The sequence below is a fragment of the Lynx rufus genome, unplaced genomic scaffold (assembly GCF_022079265.1).
Source record: "Lynx rufus isolate CCGP_SWC_20201006 ecotype Redwood Valley unplaced genomic scaffold, mLynRuf1.p SCAF_12, whole genome shotgun sequence".
NCBI lineage: Eukaryota > Metazoa > Chordata > Mammalia > Carnivora > Felidae > Lynx > Lynx rufus.
The window spans coordinates 5,533,065-5,553,948 of record NW_025814826.1 but is presented as its reverse complement, the minus strand read 5'-3'; the positions used below and the strand labels follow the sequence as shown (position 1 = coordinate 5,553,948).

At 33.5% G+C, this 20,884-nt stretch overlaps 1 protein-coding gene across 2 annotated transcripts in view; it reads right to left on the bottom strand.

The window, feature by feature from the left end:
- The window catches only part of SNTG1 (syntrophin gamma 1), a 333,569-nt gene that overhangs the window by 14,342 nt on the left and 298,343 nt on the right, over positions 1-20,884 (bottom strand). Inside the window, exon 16 of one of the 2 annotated variants that reach the window (XM_047073716.1) lies at positions 15,287-15,397. The exons of the other annotated variant lie outside the window; for it this stretch is intronic. Within the exon in view, the coding sequence (XP_046929672.1) occupies positions 15,287-15,397 (111 nt within the window). The remainder of the gene's footprint in view (positions 1-15,286; positions 15,398-20,884) is intronic. 2 annotated transcript variants of the gene reach the window in all.

The window sequence follows — 20,884 nt, the reverse complement described above, 5'->3', positions numbered from 1 at the left end:
TTTTGCATCATATATTCCAAACAAGGCTGGGAACCCAGAAACATCACTGATTACAGAAAAACAAACAAATTAAAAAAAACACGAAATGAAAAAAACCCAACAGATATCGATTTTCTCTATCCATGTCACCTGAAAAGGGGCAGTCTAGTCAGGCAGAAAATGTGCATCCATTAATTGTTCTACTCTGGACAAATGCTACAGAAAAACTGAGACCTTACTCTTGTTTCCATTAGCTAAGGTCTAGGCTCCTACTCTTGTGAAGCCATAATGAGGTTATATCCTGGGCCATAAAGAAAATGTCAACTAATTAGAAAAAAAATTGAAATCATACAGAGTATGTTCTCTGACAAACTGTATCAGACTAGAAATAAATTCTAGGAAGATAACAGGAAAATCTCCAAACACTTAGAAATTAAGTATCACACTTCTAAATAAAATCTGTTGATCAAAAAAAGAAACCTTGAAGAAAATTAAAAACACATTGATTTGCTTTAAAATAGAAATGCAGTGTATCAAAGTTTGTGGAATGCAGTAAATGCAGTGCTAGGAAAGAAACTATAGCATCAAATGTTTGTATTAGAAATAAGGAAGTTTCAATTCAACAATCTAAAAATACTACCTTGTGAAATTAGAAAAAGAAAGGCAACATAAAATCAAAGAAACCAGAAAGAAGCAAATTAATAAAATTAAGAGCAGAAATCATAGAGTTGATTACAGAACTCTAAGAGAAGATTAATGAAAAAATAATTCTGGTACTTTGAAATGTTTCTGGAAAGACTAACAGAAAAATAGAAAAAAGGTATGAATTACTCACAGGAATGGAACTGGGGTATCATTATAAAATCTACAGACTTCAAAGCAACAATAATGAAACGAAGAATATGGAAATACTATAAGAAAGTCTACACACATAAATTTGACAACTTAGAATTGACCAAGTCCTTGAAAAATAAAAATTACAGGGTGTGCCTGGGTGGCTCAGTCGGTTGAGCATCCGACTTCAGCTCAGGTTATGATCTCATGGTGCGTGGGTTCAAGCCCCGTGTCAGCCTCTGTGCTGACAGCTCAGAGCCTGGAGCCTGCTTCTGATTCTGTGTCCCCCTCTCTCTCTGCCCCACCCCTGCTTGTGCTCTGTCTCTGTTTTTCAAAAATGAATAAACATTTAAAAAAATTTTAAAAAAAGTAAAAATTACCACAACTCATTTAAGACGAATACATCATTTGAATAGCTATCTATTAAGTAAACTGAACTAATAATTTTAAAAGTCTCAAAAAGGAAATTTCCTGGCCCAAATGTTTTCATTAGAGAACTCTACCAAACCTTTAAAGAATCAATAATTCTACACAGTATCTTCCAGAAAATAGAAGAGAAGGAAACATTTCCAACTCATTTTATAAGACGGTTTTATCCTGATACAAAAACCAGGCAAAGATAGTATCAAAAACAAAGAGACAAACAAACAAAATACCAAAAATCCCTAAGGACCAATATTCCTCATGAATATAAACAGAAAAATATTTAACACAATTTTGACAAATGTAATTCATCAATATATATACATTACGCATCATTATCAGGTAAGATTTATTTTAGGAATGTAAGACAGGTTCAACATTTGAAAACCTATTACATATCCCACCATATTAATAAGCTACAAAATTTACGTAGCCATACTAATTGATAAACATTCACAATGAAACCTTTCAGAAAAATAAAAATAGAGGGGAATTAACACAACCTGAGGAAAAAAAAAACTTCTATTAAAGATTTAAAACAACATCATGCTGAACGGTGAAAGACTAAACGCTTTCCTCTAAAATAAGGAACAAGTGGAGAATGTCCACAGTCACCAATGATGTTACTATGGTATTTGTAGCCACAATAGGCAAGAAAATGAAAGCAATGTGCTACAGGTCAGAAAAAAGAAATACATCTTTCTTTAATTTGCATGTCTTGATCTAGGTAGACAAATCCAAGGAATCTTCAAAACAAAAACAAAAAACACCGAGAACCAACAGGTATATTTCTACAGGTTTCAGGATACAATGTAAATATAAAAAAAAATAATTGTATTTCCATATTATAGCATTAATATTTGGAAAACAAAATTTTAAAAAATGCCTATTACATTCCTTCAAAAAATGATTTTCCTAAATGTAAATGCACCAATGGGGATTATAGGATGAAAAGTACACAATTCAGAAAAATTAAATAAAAAGACCTAAAGAAACAGAAAAATATCCAGCTTTCATTGCTCTACCAACATAGTAAAGATATCAATTCTTAACTTGATGTAAATTTTATGCTATCCTTGTCAAAATCCTAGTGAAATTATTCATAGGTACAGACAAGGTAATTATAAAATGTCTATTGAAAGATAAAGGGACTACAATAGCTAAAGCAATTCTGGAAAGTAAGAATAAAATAGAAGGAATCATTTGTTTTTTTCATTTAAAGTATGGTTAATGTATGCAGAATTATATAATATTGACAGGGATAGATAAACGAAGAAACAATGCCACACAAGTATGCCCAACACATTTTTCTACAAAGCTATAAAAGCAATTCAATAGAGAAAAATAGTCTTTACAACAAATGTTGCTGAAGTAATTGGGCATTGATAGACAAACCAGTGAAGGTCAATTTAAACCTAACAGCTTACAGGAAGAAAGTGAACTCAGATGTGTTATGGTTAAATGTAAATGGCAGGCCCAGGGAATTTTTTGAAGATAGCACAGGAGAAAAATCTGGCACCTGGACCTGTTGAAAAATTCTTGACATGACACCAAAGACATACTCTATAAAAGAATTAATAAATGGGGTTTATGAAAATTTTAAATCTTTCTCTGCAAGATACCCTATTAAGTTGAAAGACAACCTACATATTGGAAGAAACTATTTGCCAACAGCGTATCTAACAAAGCCTCACAGATAGAATAAAGAACTCATAAAGCTCAATAGTAAAACAAACTAAAAAATACAATTAGGAAGTGGTCAACAAACAGAGACATTTCACAAGAGGGAATGTACAGGTACAAAATGGGCACATGAAAAGTTGTTCACCATGGCTAGCCATTAGGGAAATGTATATTAAGACTGTGAAGAAAACCACTAAAATAAAAAGTAGTAACAATTCCAAATGCTGGTGAGGATGTAGAGAAACTGGATTCCTCACACATTACTGTTGGAAACATGAAATGTTAGAGCCACTCAGAAAAATAATTTGACATTTTCTTTAAAAACTAAACAACCATTTTCCACACCGTTCTGAACAACGGTGCTCTTGGGCATTTGTCCCAGAGAAATGAAATCTCATGTCCAGGTAAAACCCTGCACGCTATTGTTCCTAACAGCTTTGTTTGCAGTAACTAAACACTGGAAACAAGCAAGTGTTCCTCAACAGGTAAATAGTTAAACAAATGTGGTCCACATCCATAAAATGGAATACTACTCAGCAACAAAAAAGAAGGAACTATTGATATCCATAGCTATTTGGGTGGATCTCAAGGTCATTATGCTGAATGAAAAGGCATCAATCTCAAAATGGCACATATTGCATGATTTAATTGATATGATATTCTCAAATGACAAAATTACAGAAATGAAAAAGCAGATTCATTGTTACTAGGATTTAGGAATGGCAGAAGTTAGAGCTGGGCCAACACGACAAAGGAAGTCCTGTACCTTGATTGTGGAAATGGTTCTGCAAATGCACATATGCTAAAATTGACATATGACTATATACATATTGCATCAATGTCAAATTCCTGGGTTTTTTTATATTATACTATAGATATCTAAGATATAACCTTTGGGGGAAAGAAGATAAAGACTACCTGGAATGTCTCTGTGTTATCTTTATAACTTCCTGTGAACTTATGTTGCACAATAAAAGGGATTTGGCAATGGCTCTCTTACTATATTAAATCTGTAGTTACAGTGGCAAATATTCAGTGCTTTATTTCCTTCAGTCTAAGAATAAGGATCTGTTCTGTCTAAAATCCCAAGCAGTGTCTCCTTACTCTATCACTCATTGCTGTGCAAATTCAGAAGCATTCGGATACACAGAAATGCTGATTATGCAATATCTAGGGCTATGGTCTTGTGAAAAGCCACAGAGTTTGATTTTTGTTAAAATCAATATATTAATGAGCATTTCAAATGCAGTTTTCCATAAGCATGCTACTTTCAAGGAAAAAGGCCGATATGTTTTCCAGTATGTGTTCTTATCGCTTTGGAAGACAAAGGAACTAATTTTGAGTAATAGTCAAAGAAGTGTGTGTTGTACAATTTCATTCTTTCTCAACCACTTTGGCTAATCTGGATCCCCTGCATTTTCATTAAATTTTAAGATTAGCTTGTCAATTTCGACGATAAAAACAGCTGGCTTTTTTGAAAGGGTTTTTATTGAATCTGTTGTTCACTTTAGGGAGAAATTGCTTTTTTCACAATATTGTTTTCTAATGAACAAATATAGAATATCTTTCCCTTTAGGCAAATCTTTCATATTTCTTACAACAATGTTACATTGTTTTCAGTGTATAAGTTTGCACTTCTTTTATTACATATTTTCCTATTTAATTCATTTAGATGTTAAGTAGAATTGTTTTCTTAATTTCATTTAGGAAGTGTTCATGGTTACGATATGTAATTGGTAATTGTATGTTGATTTTGTATAATGAAACACTGCTGAACTCATTTATTAGTGAACATAGTATTTAGAGGGTTCCTTATTATTCTCAGTATACAAGATCAGCATGTGCGAATTGAGATAGTTTTATTTCTTTTTATTGTCTAACTGTCCTCGCTAAACATCAGTACAATGTTGAGTAACGGTGGTAAAAGCAGACTTCTTCGTCTTGTTCCTGATCTCACCAGAAAAACATTTATTCTTACATTAAGTATGACGCTCACTATGGGTTACACACAGATGCTCTTTAGTAGATTGAGGAATTTCCCTGCTTTTCCTACGCTGAGTGTTTTTATTATGAAAGGGTCTTGGGCTTGTCAAACTTCTATGCTTCTGTATTTACTGAGACAATACATGTATTTTAAATTCTATGAATATGGTGTATCACATCGATTGATTTGGGGAGGATAAACCAATCATGCATTCTTGTAATAAATCCCACTTGGTCATGGTTTATCAATATTTTAAAACTCTGCTGGATTCCATTTCTATTAGTATCAATAATATTAATACTATTATATAATTCAATATATCATATTGTATAATAATATTGTTAGTATTGTGTTCATTTATGAAGTCATTTTCTTTATGGGAAGTCCTCAAATTATTTTAATGCTTACTTTCATTAGGTCTAATCAACTTACTATTTGTCCTGGAGTCATTTTTAGTAGGCAGCCTGTGTCTTTCCATAATTCCTTTCATCTAAGTTACCTAGTTGGTTGACATAAAGTCTCGTTCCTTTATTCTCTTTTTATCTTTTTTTAATATGCTCCATCAGGAATGATGTCCTCTCTGTCATTCATGATTTTAACAATCTGAGTCTTTTCTATGCTTTATGAGATTTCTCAAAGGGTTCTCAATTTGGCTTATCTTTCAAAGCATCAACTTTTGATTTTGGTGATATTATGTCTCGCTTTTATCTTCTATTTTATATTTTTCTGTTCTAATTTTTATTACTTTCTTTGTTCTGCTTGCTTTAATTTCAATTTAGTGTTATTTATCTAGTTTCTTTACATGAAAATCCGGGATGCTGATTTGAGATCTTTTCTTTTTTAATTAAACATTTATAGATGTGACTTTTCCTCAATCACTGACCTATCTGCATTTCATAAATTCTAATAGATTGCTTTTGGTTTTCATTTATCGCACAATATTTACTTATTTTTCTTGTGATTTAACCTTCGACTCACTGACAGTTTCGCAGTTTTCCTTCTCCCCATCACGTACAGTCGATTCTCATTATTTGTGGAATCTCTATTGCAAATTTACCCATGTGCTGATATTTATTTGTAATCCCAAAATCTATTCACACTGTTTTCACGGTCATTTGTGGATATATGCAAAGCAGTGAAAAATTTTAGTGACACGCCATGTACTTTCCCAGCAGAGGCCAAACAAGGTGATACTTGACTTCCTGTTTGAGCTCTCATATTATAAACTGTACACCAAAACGTAGCTTTTTTTGCACTGTATTTAGTGTCAAGATTTTCACATTTTTGTATCGTATTTAAACTTTGTACCTTGTATTTAAACTTTGCTGTTTAAAATGTCCCCAAAGCACAGTGCTGAAGTGCTGTTTGATATTTTAACTGCAGGAACATTGTAATGCGCTTACAGAGAGAACACACATGTTGGGTAAGCTTTGTTTGGGCATAAGTTAGAGTGCTGATGACTGCGAGTTCAATGTTAAAGAATCAACAGTAATATTATAAATAAGTTGTCTTTAAATGAAAACACACATAAAAACAAAGCTATTTATTAATTAATTAGTTGATGAAAATGCTGTGACCAGAGGTTTGCAGGAACTCAACCCTGTATTTCCCCTAGAGGCAATATTTCAATATTTGCTGAATTACTGGTCATGAAGACTTTGTAGCACATAATTATCACAAATAACAAGAATCAACTGTATTTATGAAGTTCCCCCATTCTCTTCTGTTGCTTATTCTAATTTAATCTCATATTGATGGAGAATGTATTTTATATTTCAATCCTTTCGGATGTATTGAGACTTTTTAAAAAAAATTTAATGTTTTATTTTTGAGACGGGGAGAGACAGCATGAACAGGGGAGGGTCAGAGAGAGGGAGACACAGAATCTGAAATAGGTTCCAGGCTCTAAGCTGTCAGCACAGAGCCCAATGCGGGGCTCGAACTCACAGACCGCGAGATCATGAACTGAGCCGAAGTTAGCTGCTTAACCAACTGAGCCACCCAGGCGCCCCTGTATTGAGACTTTTCTATGTCATAGCATAGGGTGTATCATGAAGAACATTCTTTGAGTACTTGAGAAAAAGATGTATTCTGCTGTTGTTGGGTAGAATGTCCTCTAGATGTCTCAAACTAGCTGTTTTCTAAGTCTTCTCATTACTTATTCATCTTCTTCCCAGTTGTTCCATCCATAATTGTAAATGAGGTATTGAAGTTTGCAACTCATATGGTTGGGTTGTCTACATCTCACTTCAATTCTGTATACTTTTCCTTCACGCATTTAACTAATATTACTAGGTGCATGTATATCTACAATTCCTGTGTTTTCTGGACAAATTCACTTTTTCCACACTATAAAATGCCCCCTTTTTTTCCTCATGTAACAGTTATGTTTTAAAGTCTATTTTGTCTGATATTAACATAGGCACTTTAGTTCTGTTTTATTATTGCTTCTAGCATATATGTCATGTATATATATATATATATATATATGTATATATATTTCCATTTTTAACCTTCAATCTATCTGTGTTTCTGAATCTAAACCCTATCTATTATAAACAGCATTTAATTGGACAATGTTTTTTTCTATTTTTTCAATTTCTACCTTAAACTGAGGCATTTAAACATTTTACATTGGATGCAATCACTCTACATGGAGTATTTTCATCTGCCATTTTGCTCATTTTTTCCTATGTTATTATTATTGATGAGCCCATGTATGTGATTTTCCCTTTTTGTCTTTGATTTTCACCAAATTGACTCTAATAAAGTCTAGGTATGGTTCTCTTTGAATTTATCCTACTGGAGTTTTTGTTGTTGTTGTTGTTGTTTTGGTTTTTGTTTTGTTTGTGTGTTTTGTTTTGATGGTTGACACACAATGTGACAGTTTCAGGTGTACAACATAGTGATTCAATAAGTCTGAATTATGCTGTGCTCACCACAAGTGTAGTTACCATCTGTCACCATACAATAATATTACAGTATCATTGACTATATTCCCTAGACTTCATTCCCATGACTTATTCATTCCATCACTGGAAGCTTGTATCTTTTACTCCCCTTCACATATTTTGCCCACTGAATTTAGTGTAGATTATTTTTTAATTTATTTTGAGAAGTTTTCAAGTATTATTTCTTCAAATATTTTTTTCTGTCCCTTTCTATTTTTCTTCTACTTCTTGGACTCTCATTATACATATGCAGATATGTTTGCTAATGTGCCACAGGGTACTGATTATAGTTGTTTTCTTTATTCTTTGTTATTTTCTTGTTGTTCTGATTGGTTAATGTCTATTGTCCAATATTCAAGATTGTTGATTCTTTCTTCTGCCAACTGAAATCTTCTTAAGTCCCACTAGTAAATGTTTCATTTCAGTTAATGAATATTTCAACTATAGACACATTTTATGTAACCTCTCCATTGTTACTTGCTATTTGGTAAGACACCATTGTCATATTTTTCTTTAATTCTTTAGACATTGTTTTCTCTAATAATTTAAATATATTGATTATAGCTAATTTAAAGTCTTTGTCTACTGAATCCAAAATCTGAGCCCCATTCAAGGCATAATCTGTTGGTTGGTGTTTATCCTGTACATACTTTTCTGCTTTTTGCACACATCATAATTTTTTGATGGAAACTATTTTAGATAATAACTTGTAACAACTCTTGGTATTAGATTGTTCCACTTTCCCAAAGTTTATTGTTGGTGTTTCAGTTGTTGTTGTTTTTCTTATTGCTATTTCTTTGTTTAGCACTTTCTTGCATTAAATCTATAGAATGTGTATTCTCTGTAGTGTGTTCATAAAATTCTCTGTTTCATACTTTTTTTTTTACATGTTTAAGCCTCACTGCCTATTGGTCACATCTAGGTCAGCCAACTATTGGTCAGACACTTTCATTATGCGTATTGCCTATAAGTCTGTTACATCTTACTATGGAAATCTGCACGTGAAGGCACGTCTTCCAATTTCAGGACATTCACAAGACAAATTTAACTTTAATCTCCTGACTGTGTGTGTTCTCCAGTTCAGTCAGAGTAAGCAACTGGTGTCTTTTGTGTTCCCAGGTCTTTCCTGGGCATGCACACAGCCTTGATCATAAATCCCCAAGAGTATGTCAGAGCTTTCCCTAAATTCATAATCATTGTCTAGTTTTCCAAGACTTTCTTTTAAATTCCAGCCCAGGCTTTTGTTTGCTCCAGTGGAAATCTCAGGCTTAGGTGGTCAAGATGTTGGGGCAGGTTGCTGTTGTTTTAGTTCATGTCCTAGGGTAGATCCTCTGTTTCCTTTTGTCCTCCCCCCCTGCTGAGCTATGTGCTGAGTCACACAGCCACCACACTGAGAACAGAGAATTCTCAGGAAGCCGCAAATTAAACCAAATTATTGATTCTGCTCTGGATGAGGTCAGACCACTCCATTTTCTGCAGTGCTACTGGCTTTTGGCTACAAAGCCACTGTCTAGGAAGGGAGGGGTGTTTGAATATCTTCAAATTAAAACCTTAAAATCAACCTCATTATGTTACTGAGCGAGGTCCAGTAGTTTCTCTTAGTCAATTTTCAGTTCATTCTGTGACTTTGGTTATTTTTCATTTTTGTCAATTTGGCTAATTTCTGGAATGCTGGAAAACAGGTGCTTGAATTCAGTTGCTTTCCTGGCATTTCCACTGTTTTTGAGGGAGGCAAGTTCACTGAGGCCCTCCAGCCACTACTCCACTGGAATATTAAATTAAATCTTGATGATTTAAATTTCTGCTTTATACTCAGATTTTGAAAGTTTTGGGGTGTGATGTAGTTTTCTTCTTTACTAATCACAGCTCAGTTTTCCCTTTCACACTGACGGCTGAAGTACATACTCAGTTTGAGGGGATTTTTTGGTAGTTTCTATTTTTCTCTCCTTCCTTTACTCTTTTCTTCTCCTCCTTAATGCTGGCTGTGTTGGTAATGGAGTCACAGAGCTGTCTTTCATCTTATATTTTCCATATTTTATGCTACTGCATTTTGAGAGAATCCCTCAACTTTAGCTCTCTCTATTCTGCTATAGCATTTTTATTTCAACTATGAGATTCATATGTCACGAAATCTAATTAGGAGCTAGTTTTTAAAAACTAGCTGCAAGTCTATCTAAGCACTCTGTGGAGGCTAATGTACGTTCTACTTTAGGGATCTTGTCCTGGAAGATTGTTACCATCATGGCTGAAGGTAAGCTGGAAGTCTGTCTCATGGAATAAGGGCTTCCATCATTTCTAGAGATTCTTGAGACATTCAGAGCTTGATCACAGCTTCAGCATGAAATAAACCCTTTATTACCTCTGCCTCGGAACAAGCTCATGGGGAAGAAGGGATTGACTACCCCATAAACTCAAGAGAGTTTTCGAACAATTCTCCTGACAACTGAACCACTGCACACTGTCAATCCCCACTCATTCACAGTGTATACGTCGAGAACCTCCTGAGTGGGAATCACTCAATTAAATCTTTTTTAGGGTCTTCTGTCTTTTTTGGGTTATGGGCTCTTCTGTGAATTGATCCCATCTTTTTGCTTTTATGTTGATGGCACAAATCCCATCTCTACTTTTTCCCTACCTGTAACTCTCTGCCAATTCTAGGTTATTTTTGAACATGTAACAGACGTATGTTGGTATTCTCAAGTCTTCTGAGAAGGGCACATGTGCTCTTATCCTTATAAAAACCATGGATTTAATACTCTCGATCTTACACTCAGGATGTTGAGCCTGAGCTTAGAAAACTCATCCCAGATAACAGACATCACCTTTATATGTGGAAGCCAGAGTTCTTTAACTGTTGAACTCATATTCTTATACTACAGGGCATTGAACTTGTATAAAAATTAGATAAACAGTAAGTGGCACATAAAGATAAACTGCATTATAGGATTTTAAATTTCTCAATAACATAGTTATTTAGTTTTGCTTTATTTACTTCAGGCTGGGACAAGTGAGGTAATTACTTATTTTCTTCACATCTTTATTCACCAATGTGTACTTTATGTTTAACTTAAAAATAAATTTTGGGGGCACCCGGTGGCTCAGTTGGTTAAGTGTCCAACTCTTGATTTTGATTCAGATCATGATCTCATGTTCATGCGATCGAGCCCTGCATTGGGCTCTGCACCGTCAGCTCAGAGCCTGCTTGGGATTCTCTCTGTATCCCTCTCTGTCTCTGCTTCCCTCTCTCTATCAAAATAAATAAACATACATTAAAAATATTTAACTTTAAACTCTTTATAAAAAATTAATGATTTTAAGAAAACACTCACAAATTATTCTCCAAGATTATAAAAGTTTTACAATGTACTTATTAAAGTACATGGAAACATCTCAACACATAACCTTCAAAACATTTCTCAAAATACTGTGAGTAGAAATCATGTCATTTTGATATCTTCTGTGTTAATCTAACTCATAAGGAAGCCAATCTTTCTAGGTAAGATAATTTTTTCTTCAAATAACATGGAATTTTATGTCATTGTTTTTGAAACTATGTTTATCATTTCTTCTCTTTTGTGAGACTATGTAAGCAAATGATATTGGGAATATGATAATAAATACTATTTTTGCTAAATATTTATTTATAAACTATCAGTCATATCAAATTATTCCATGCTTTAGATTACTACCAATTATGGCAAAAATTGTATGTATATGTAACTTACTTTTGGAAAATGAAATATTTTTTAAAATCTATGGACTAAGGGGCGCCTGGGTGGCGCAGTTGGTTAAGCGTCCGACTTCAGCCAGGTCACGATCTCGCGGTCCGTGAGTTCGAGCCCCGCGTCAGGCTCTGGGCTGATGGCTCGGAGCCTGGAGCCTGTTTCCAATTCTGTGTCTCCCTCTCTCTCTGCCCCTCCCCCGTTCATGCTCTGTCTCTCTCTGTCCCAAAAATAAATAAACGTTGAAAAAAAAAAAAATAAAAAAAATAAAATCTATGGACTAAAATGTAATGAATGCTTTCATTTGCTGAGTATTTTTGTTATTTTACTAAAATTATTTTTTACTAGTTAAAATTTAATTAATTAATTGATTTTTAATTTTTTGGTTGCTATTATTTAGATTATGCAATTAAAAGTGTACAATTGTCGGAGTGCCCGTGTGGCTCAGTCAGTTGAGCATCTGATGTTAGATCAGGTCATGATGTTGTGGTACATGAATTCAAGCCCCACATCAAGCTCTCTTCTCTCAGCCTGTCAGCACAGAGCCCGCTTCAGATTCTCCTCTCACTCTGCCCCTCCCCACCGTGTGCTCCCTCTCTGAAAAAATAATTAAACACATTTTTAAAAAAACAAAAGTGTACAACTGTCACTTATCATAAACAACTATAAATTTGAAGAATTGTCCAAGAAAACAATGGGTGAGGAATTTAGAGTTGGAGGGACAAAAATAACATTGCACAAATGCATTTTGAAAATCGAGTAATATCATGCTGATGTCTGTGATTTACTTCAAAATGTGTCAAGATAAGATGGGTTGACAGACAGTTAAAGGGATGAAGACACAGATTTGTGATAAAGAAGTACAGTGCAGTGTAAATGGTAGAATTTAGATAGCGCATATAGGGTGTTTACTGTGAATTATTAAAGTATGCTATATGCTTGAATATGTTCGTAATAAAATATTGAGAAGAATGCTTACAATCCTGCACTGTAAAGTAATGATCTAGTGTAATTAAGGAAATTATTTTATCTCTACCGACAAGTTCACAAATACTTCGAAATTCTCATGGCTTTAGTTCTGTTTCTGCTGCCTTGGTAACAATATTTATTTATATTTATATTTAGTTTTATACTTATATTTATATATTTTATATTTTCCCAGATTTTTTTTAATGTTTATTCATTTTTGAGAGACAGAGAGAGACAGAACGTGAGTGGGGGAGGGCAGAGAAAGGGAGACAGAATCTGAAGCAGGCTCCAGGCTCTGAGCTGTCAGCACAGAGCCCGACGTGAGGCTCGAACTCATGAACCGTTGAGATCATGACCTGAGCCAAAGTCAGGTGCTTAACAGACTGAGCCACCCAGGTGCTGCTAATTTCTTAACCATAAGCCATCCTCTTGATGCATAAATCCAATAATGTTATATATGCTGGTATTCTCCTTGATGTTCTCCTGTGATGGTACTTTTTTATTGCTCACGAGTTGCAATTATAAAGGTTACAAAATAGCAATTGTGCTAGTTTTAATTCTTATACAATTTCTACGTCAGCTGAGGGATACACACCTGCATGGCCAAACAATCCTATAAAACTGGTTAGTTTCATCTGTGTTAAATAGCCTCTATATTTAATTGGTATTTTCATGGTTACCCTTAGAGGTATTATTATAGCTCGTTTTATAGAAGGAGATGGCGCCTTTAAAGAAGTTCTGTAACTTACCAGTGGTCATACTCTGTTATTATTTTTAAGTCTGCTCTTTCTCCTATACAAAAATGACTGTCCATAAGTTTAAGACACACATCCAATGAATATTTTCTGAAACTAGCTCCTAATAAACGAATTCATAAAATATTTTTTAAAATACTATAATAAGAGTGGCATCTGGGTGGCTCAGTCTGTTAAATGTCTGACTTCAGCTCAAGTCATGATCTCATGGTTCATGAGTTTAAGACCTGCACCTGTCTCTCTGCTGTCAGTGTGGAGCCTGCTTTGAATCCTGTCTTCCTGTCTCTCTGCCCTTCCCTCCATCACTTTCTCTCTCTCTCTCAAAATAAATAAACATTTTTCAAAAATTGAAAAAAACCCACTATAACAAGAATGAGTAATATTTAGAAACAGATGGGTAACTAATAACTAGTAAGTATAATTAGCTGTATATATAACATATGCTACATTAAAATAAAGTCTAAATATTATAGTCATTGCATTGCATTTATATTTTTGCTTCATGTTGTCAACTAAGGACTCATTAGCACATTAGAAAAATTAGAAGAGAAGTAACATATCAAATGCTAAGCTGCTGTCAGCAGCTAGTGGTTGAGTTTCCACATTAGCCAGAAGAATATGGAACTGACAATATTAACATCATTCACCACTATTAGAGTATGTCCTGTGTTTTGAAAGATTGAGAAATCTAAACAATAGCTAAATATAGATAATTTGGGACAATGGTAATGCATCTTTTCGATGGTGATTTAAAGAGCAGTGTGAGTGGCTAGCACGAAGGAAATGGTCAATTAATCGGAGCGAGAGGGGAAAAGAGGAGAAGCTGTAGCAAGAGATAGAGAGAAGGCAGTTCCATGGATGCATCTGTGTTTAGGGAAAAGGCAATGATGGAAATGCAGAATTGAAAATGATGAATGAAGTTAAATAAAAGGAGTGGGTGAAGTTACGATGGTATTTGTCTAAATTGATGGTAGACAAATCAAAGGCAAGGCCATGTGAAACATCAATGCTTTAGAGAAACACAGTCGGAAAAGATCCAGCAGAAAGGGGCTATATCCACAGTTCCTTCTATAAGCAACCTATAGTCTGGAGGCAGTAAGTCAAAAGATAAATGTAAGACAGAAATGGGGTATCCTCAGAGCAATTCAGACAAAACGCTAAGGAGAAAAGTTAAGAGACAAGCATGAGCAGATATAAGGCAAGAAAGAAGTCATCTTGTTAAAAGGAGAGGGTCTGATACGCATATAGAGCAGCGTTATGGGAGACGTATAGTAGGATGTCCGAGAGGGTGATTCCTTGGAAGATTTTGACTGTCAGGCTGACCTCCCCCCATGAATTTCATAGGTACAGGTATGTAACAGAATTATGCTAATTTTAATCCATCGTTGAAAAATTATATATGAGTTTGCATTTCCATACCATTAATAATTTTTTACTTTGGCATTTGTTATTTATCCTTTCCTTCACACTGGAATAATATATTTATAATTTATTCTGCCCCAAACATTGTTATTGTGAATTTCACTGTAGAGTAGCTGAAATAATTTAAATTTTGAATATATACAAATATTAAGAAATATTAAAATAAAGGTAGTGAACCTTTCTGACGAGTTTAAAGCCACATAGTCAATATATTTTGGAATACTGAAAATTTGCATGAGCAAAGCAACAAATAATTCATTTATTCATTTTATTGACACACAGTAACATGAGGAAAACAGGAATTGATTTAAATAATATTTTTCTTCAGGGATTTGTATTCATATCCAAAGAGAGAGTAGATAATGGTAAAATACAATCAGAATTTAATTGAAATTTTGCCACTAAAATCTCAAAGTGATTTTATTCTTTTGGCCATGGGGGATATCCCAAAGGAAACAGATAATGTGTGTTTGTGCTCTTTTGTTTCCCCTAAATATTCTCCCCTTTGCTTCTTAATGGCATTAATGTAATTAGAGGTGGTTAATGTGATAAACCTGGATTTACCTTTGCTTCAATCTGCTTAGTATCTGGATTCTGAAACAAAAATTTGATTTTGCTCTTGCCATCATCTGAAGAACCTTTAAGCTGAGAAAACTTATACCTCCAAAGTACAGCCTACAGGGAACAAAAAAAAAAAAACATATGCAAGTCAGCATGATTAATATCTACATTCGAGCCAAGAAATAGTTCCCTTTTAAGTAGTAAAAGTTAATCATATTAAGTTAGTACGATATCCCACTATTAAAAAGTCAATTAAAATATATTGTATATATTATATTTACATTTGTATTTATACATATTACACATTTATATTTACATCCATATAATAATAATAAATATCTATACCAAAGGCTATAATTTATTATGCAATATATCCTTTAATTTCCAGAAATAAATTTAATAGCCATGAAATAATTATTTCAAAAAATATATGCAAATAAATCAATTTGAATATGCTGCTTTATATTATCATGAAATATCACCCAGTTCACTTAAAGCATGTGTCTATGCTAGTGAATAAGCAAACCATTATTTGGTTTTTTTTTCTATTAATAGAAGTGATAAGGTGATTTTGAATTGACAATTCTGTAGATATTCTATAGTATTTTCTCTTAAAGCTCAAACAAATCATCTGTAGCTTTGTCAAGATAGATCAGCCTGAGTAAATAATTATGACAAAAATTTACGTAGCATCCTCATGAGAATGAACTAGAATAAGCATTTTATAGAACTGGCCCATGTGTCTATCTCTGTCAATATGATTATTTGACTAAAAGCCTTCTCCCAATATTGCAGAAGCAAGTGTAGGCAGAATGAAATATACGTGAGAACCAATAACGTTAGTTACAACATAACGGTGCACTTCCGGCTTGAATAGACAGTGACATGGGACCCAATGACATGTCCAACGATTTTTTTGTAAGTGATGTTCATGTATTTTTTTATTTTAGAAAAAAAAAACTTAGAAGCTCGTACAGAAAATTCTTATCACACAATTTGCTGTATTATTAATATCGCACATCGTATGGTACGCTGTCACAGTTAATGAGCCGATATTGGCACATTATCCCTAACTAGAGTCCACCATTTATTCAGCTTTTCTTAGTTTTAACCGAATGCCTTTTTCTTGTACAAGATTCCACCCAAGAATTTATTCATGGTGCCTTAGGCTCTACTTGTCTGTGACAGTTTCTCAGATCCTTGTCAGACTGCCCTTGGTAATTTGAGGAGTACTGGCCAGATACTTTGTGGAATGCCCCCTACCGGACTTTGATGTATTTCTCATAACTAGATGGGTCACAGATTTTACAGAAATGAAATAAGACTCTGTCATTTTTGTCACTAATCCCAGTATATATTTCTAAAAGGTTTCCATTTAAAATGTTATTACAATGGAGTGAAGTATTAAACTTCATTAGGTGACCTTAACATGATCAATAATTCATTTAAACATAAAGATATGTGAACAAAAAGCATGGCTTTATATATTAATTCCATTTCTTAATATTCTTACCTATTAAAGTTTTAATAATACTTTGCATGTTTCCAGCCATTTAAAATTGATTACCTCTTGTTTTGTATTCTTATATAGGATCTTTTCTGGAGAATGTTCCATGTACACTTGAAAAAAATGCATATTCTGTTCTGGTTGGGTGATGTATTCTGTGTATGTCTGTTAGATATAGTTAGTTACAGTCTTGCTCAGGTTCCGTATTTCTAGATTTGTCTTCTGTTCATTCCATTACTGAAAGTGGAGTATCAGAAATTTCTAACTATTTTTACAGAATTGTCTATTTCTCCTTGTATGTTGAAAATTTAGCAAAGCTACTCCATAGTATGGCTGCCTCAGTATCCATTTAGCGTGGTCAAGCGGCCTGCAGGACCTTAAACTGACATTAGCCCCCTGTGCACGTGTATGCCCTAGAGAGCAGTCACAGAGGCAGAAACGTCCAAACCCTGATATGACTCCCCAACAGCCCTGAGAGCAATATAACCCCTTGTCTCCTGGGGTCTATACGCCTTGTGCACCACTTCGATAAGACCCCCGTCCGGCTTATCAAAACCTTGCTCTTTGGGTAGGAATTGACCAACCCAGCCTTAGCCCAGGAACCCTCAGACACTCCACCCATGGGCCCTAAAAAAAGGCATGCACCCCAGGTCCTGTCTCGCTGTCTGTACTCTGACCACTACGTGTGGTTCCTGAAGGCATGTCATGTCTTTCCTCCAGGACTTGTGAGTAAAAAACTCCTGTATTTCAATTTCTCTAAGAGTCTGTTGTCAAAGTTGTGGCTCACCATCTGGAATCCGTGCTCCACTTAACAAATGTTAATTTAACGAAGTATAACACTCCAATTCTGTCAGCGTTTAATATATTTGGGAACTCTGATGCTTGCTGCCTATTATAATTATTAAATCTTTTTGAATTAATCCTTTTATCAATATATAATACTCTTTTTGTCTCCTGTAACAGTGACATCAAATCTATTCCTTCTTTTGTTGGTTTATCCACAAGCTCTCTTCTGGTTCCATACTTTGTATGGAATATCTTTTTACATCATTTTTATTTTAATCCACTTGAGTCTTTAGATCTAGAGCTAGCCTCTTATAGACAGCATGTAGTTGGATTATTTTTTAAAAGTCTATTCTGTGGTGAGGAGGACATAGCAGTTATTGCTTAACGATTATAGAGTTTCTGTCTGGGGTAAGGATAAGTTTTAGAAACAGGTAGCATGAATCAATTAATGCCATTGAATTGTACACTTAAAATTACTAAAATGGGAAATTTTCTATTATTTTAACACAATAAGAACAAAACTTTAAAAAATCATTCTGGAAACAATATATCTCCAAAATCCACTCACAGTAAATGCTAATTCAAATGTTTCCACTTTAATAAGTATAATGAAATAACAAAATCATAAATTGCTTAAAAATAAGTATGAGAAAATTATCAGTAATGACACTAATTATTTTCTACAGCATGTTTTGATTCTTTACTTATCACCAGACAATTATAAAATGGTTATTATATATTAAGTATTTGCTAGGTTTAGATAAAAAAGACATTTCACCATCCTGAAGACATTAATCTCTCTACAAATAAATGTCTTTCCTTTCATTCTTACTATGGGACTACACAATTTATAAAGAAACAATATCCAATATTATAAATTGTCATAAACGTTTCTTTACATCTATTATTACACAGAACTATCTAGCAATAAAATTATCTGGGACAATTAATTTTCTGGAAAAAAAAAGTTAAACCTTTAACTCACAAGTTCCTCTAAATAAAATTCCTTCTGTTTTAAAGAGTGAAATAATTTAAACAATCCACATCATAGGAATACTACATAATGTAAGTGAATATTGAATAACTTTGAAAAGAGAGAGTTCTAGACTTGGGAGTAACAAGAAATTTTATACTCATTATGTACAAGTAATGTATATGTACCAAAATGAAAAGGAAAGCAAAAAGCTTAGTGGCATATAGCAGGATATATGGTATAGTATGACTGCAAACATAAAATAAGGAAAAAGATAATATTATAGAGAGGTCATTTGAGAGAATGAAAAACAATCATTATTTTTAATAAGTATGACAGCATTTTTGATCTAATTAGAAATAAAGAATATAATAGCATTAAAATGACCCAGTTTTTTCTGAACATCTAATAAAAATCACTGAAAATTATAATAACTAAAGCTAGCAAGGTTATATTGAAACAAATATTTGCATAAAATTTCTAGCAACAGAATTCTTTAAGACAGTAATTTTATTATTTATTTTAAGCCTTAAAAATATTAATATTATTTGATCCAGAAATCCCATTTCTAAAAATTAACTGTAAGGAAATATGATACATGAAAAACAAAGGAAAGTGTAAAACACGTTATTACTAAATATCAAAAATGGAAATTCTGAACATTTCGCCTTAAAATAATGCTCATTTTTCTATATTTGCATAGAAAAATGCAAAAAATATAATGGTAAGGAATGGTAGGGACATGAAATATCCTTTATATTAATCATAGATGAGATAATCATATTAAAACAAAGGAGCTCATAAAAGCCTAGAGGGAAAATGTCTGCCAAACTATAGCATCTTAAGTAGCTCAGGTCCAGGTGTTAACTTACTATTAGATCAGCAACTTTATTTTTAGCTTGTTTACCTGTAACACTAACAGCTTTCAGATTCTCACATTATAATTTCAAATAACTTTGAAATCATATGTCATATGAAGTCATTGTAGTGTAAAATAGGAAGTTACTATTTCAACTAGATGGCCTTTCAAGAGGTCAAACAGACGTTAGAAGCTCATTATTTTAAACAGAGTAACAAAGTTATTCTGGGTAAAAAAAGGCATTTATAGACACATGAAGGAGGTTTGGAAACTTTTTAGAATATGGAGCATGAATCCTTGGCAGTGAGTAGGATGCTCCAAAGATGAATAAAGTAGTCAATGAGTCTAATAAGGAACCGAAAGATTTGTCAATTAAGAGGTAATGATACTAAGTTAATATCATGACAACTTCTGTGACAGATGATAGCCTGACTTATCATGGTAATTACCCCCTAATGTATACAAATGTTGGATCAAAATGCTGTGATCCTAAAACTTATATAGTATTGTATGTCCACCACACTTCAACAACAACAACAAAAGTAAATCGGCAGCAGAATAAAGCATGCACTTAAAACACTTAACATGGCACCTGGAAAGCAGCATTCAATAAATGTTTGTAAATATTAAACAAACAAAAGCTAATGCAGTAACTTTGTTACTTTGGGAATTGGTAATCCTCATAGAAATTCATTAAGGCCAATTTGGAGGAATCTGAATCTGAAAATATTACCAATAAAAGTTTCATAGGCCCAAAAAGGGGCTTAATTCAAGAACTCTTTGGCAATCTTATTTCTTATGCCAATATTTCATTTTTAAGCTTCTGATAAGCATGATGCCCACTATGTTAAGAATATTAATGATGAGTAGACATCACTGTGTTTTATAACATGTTATTTATATCGCTATGGTGAGTACAACAGTGGGTTCCTTGTAGCTGGCTCTATGGCGGACCAAGAGAGGATGGTGTTGGTGAGATGTGTATGGAGAGCGGAATTGCTTGTGGCTGTTTAACAGACTTTGATGTTCTTAGGAAGAAGATGCTAGTGAAGAATGGCAGGAGCGGTTGTTCTTTGCCTCAAGACCTTTCCAATCAGGACAGAAAGTAAACCAAGATGCAGTGATAAGTTCTCTATAAGATACAAGCAGAATTTTGTTGGAAAAATGAGCTAGCATGATGTCACAATAAAACTTTAAAAAATAGATGAAATTTTTGTCTCCAATTTTTTATTATGGAAGATATATGTATACACACACATATATATATGCATATATATATTAATATACATATATATCTGAATATATATGTATATATACATTATATTCACAGTGTAATAATCACTAGTTGCCAACATGGAATGAGATGAGGAGGATTATAAAGATCAGTAACCCTCCTCTTTGATCACTTATTTTTGGTGCCCTCTTCTCCATATACTGACTTAATTTCCATTACCAGTAAGATATTAAGATCTTTTC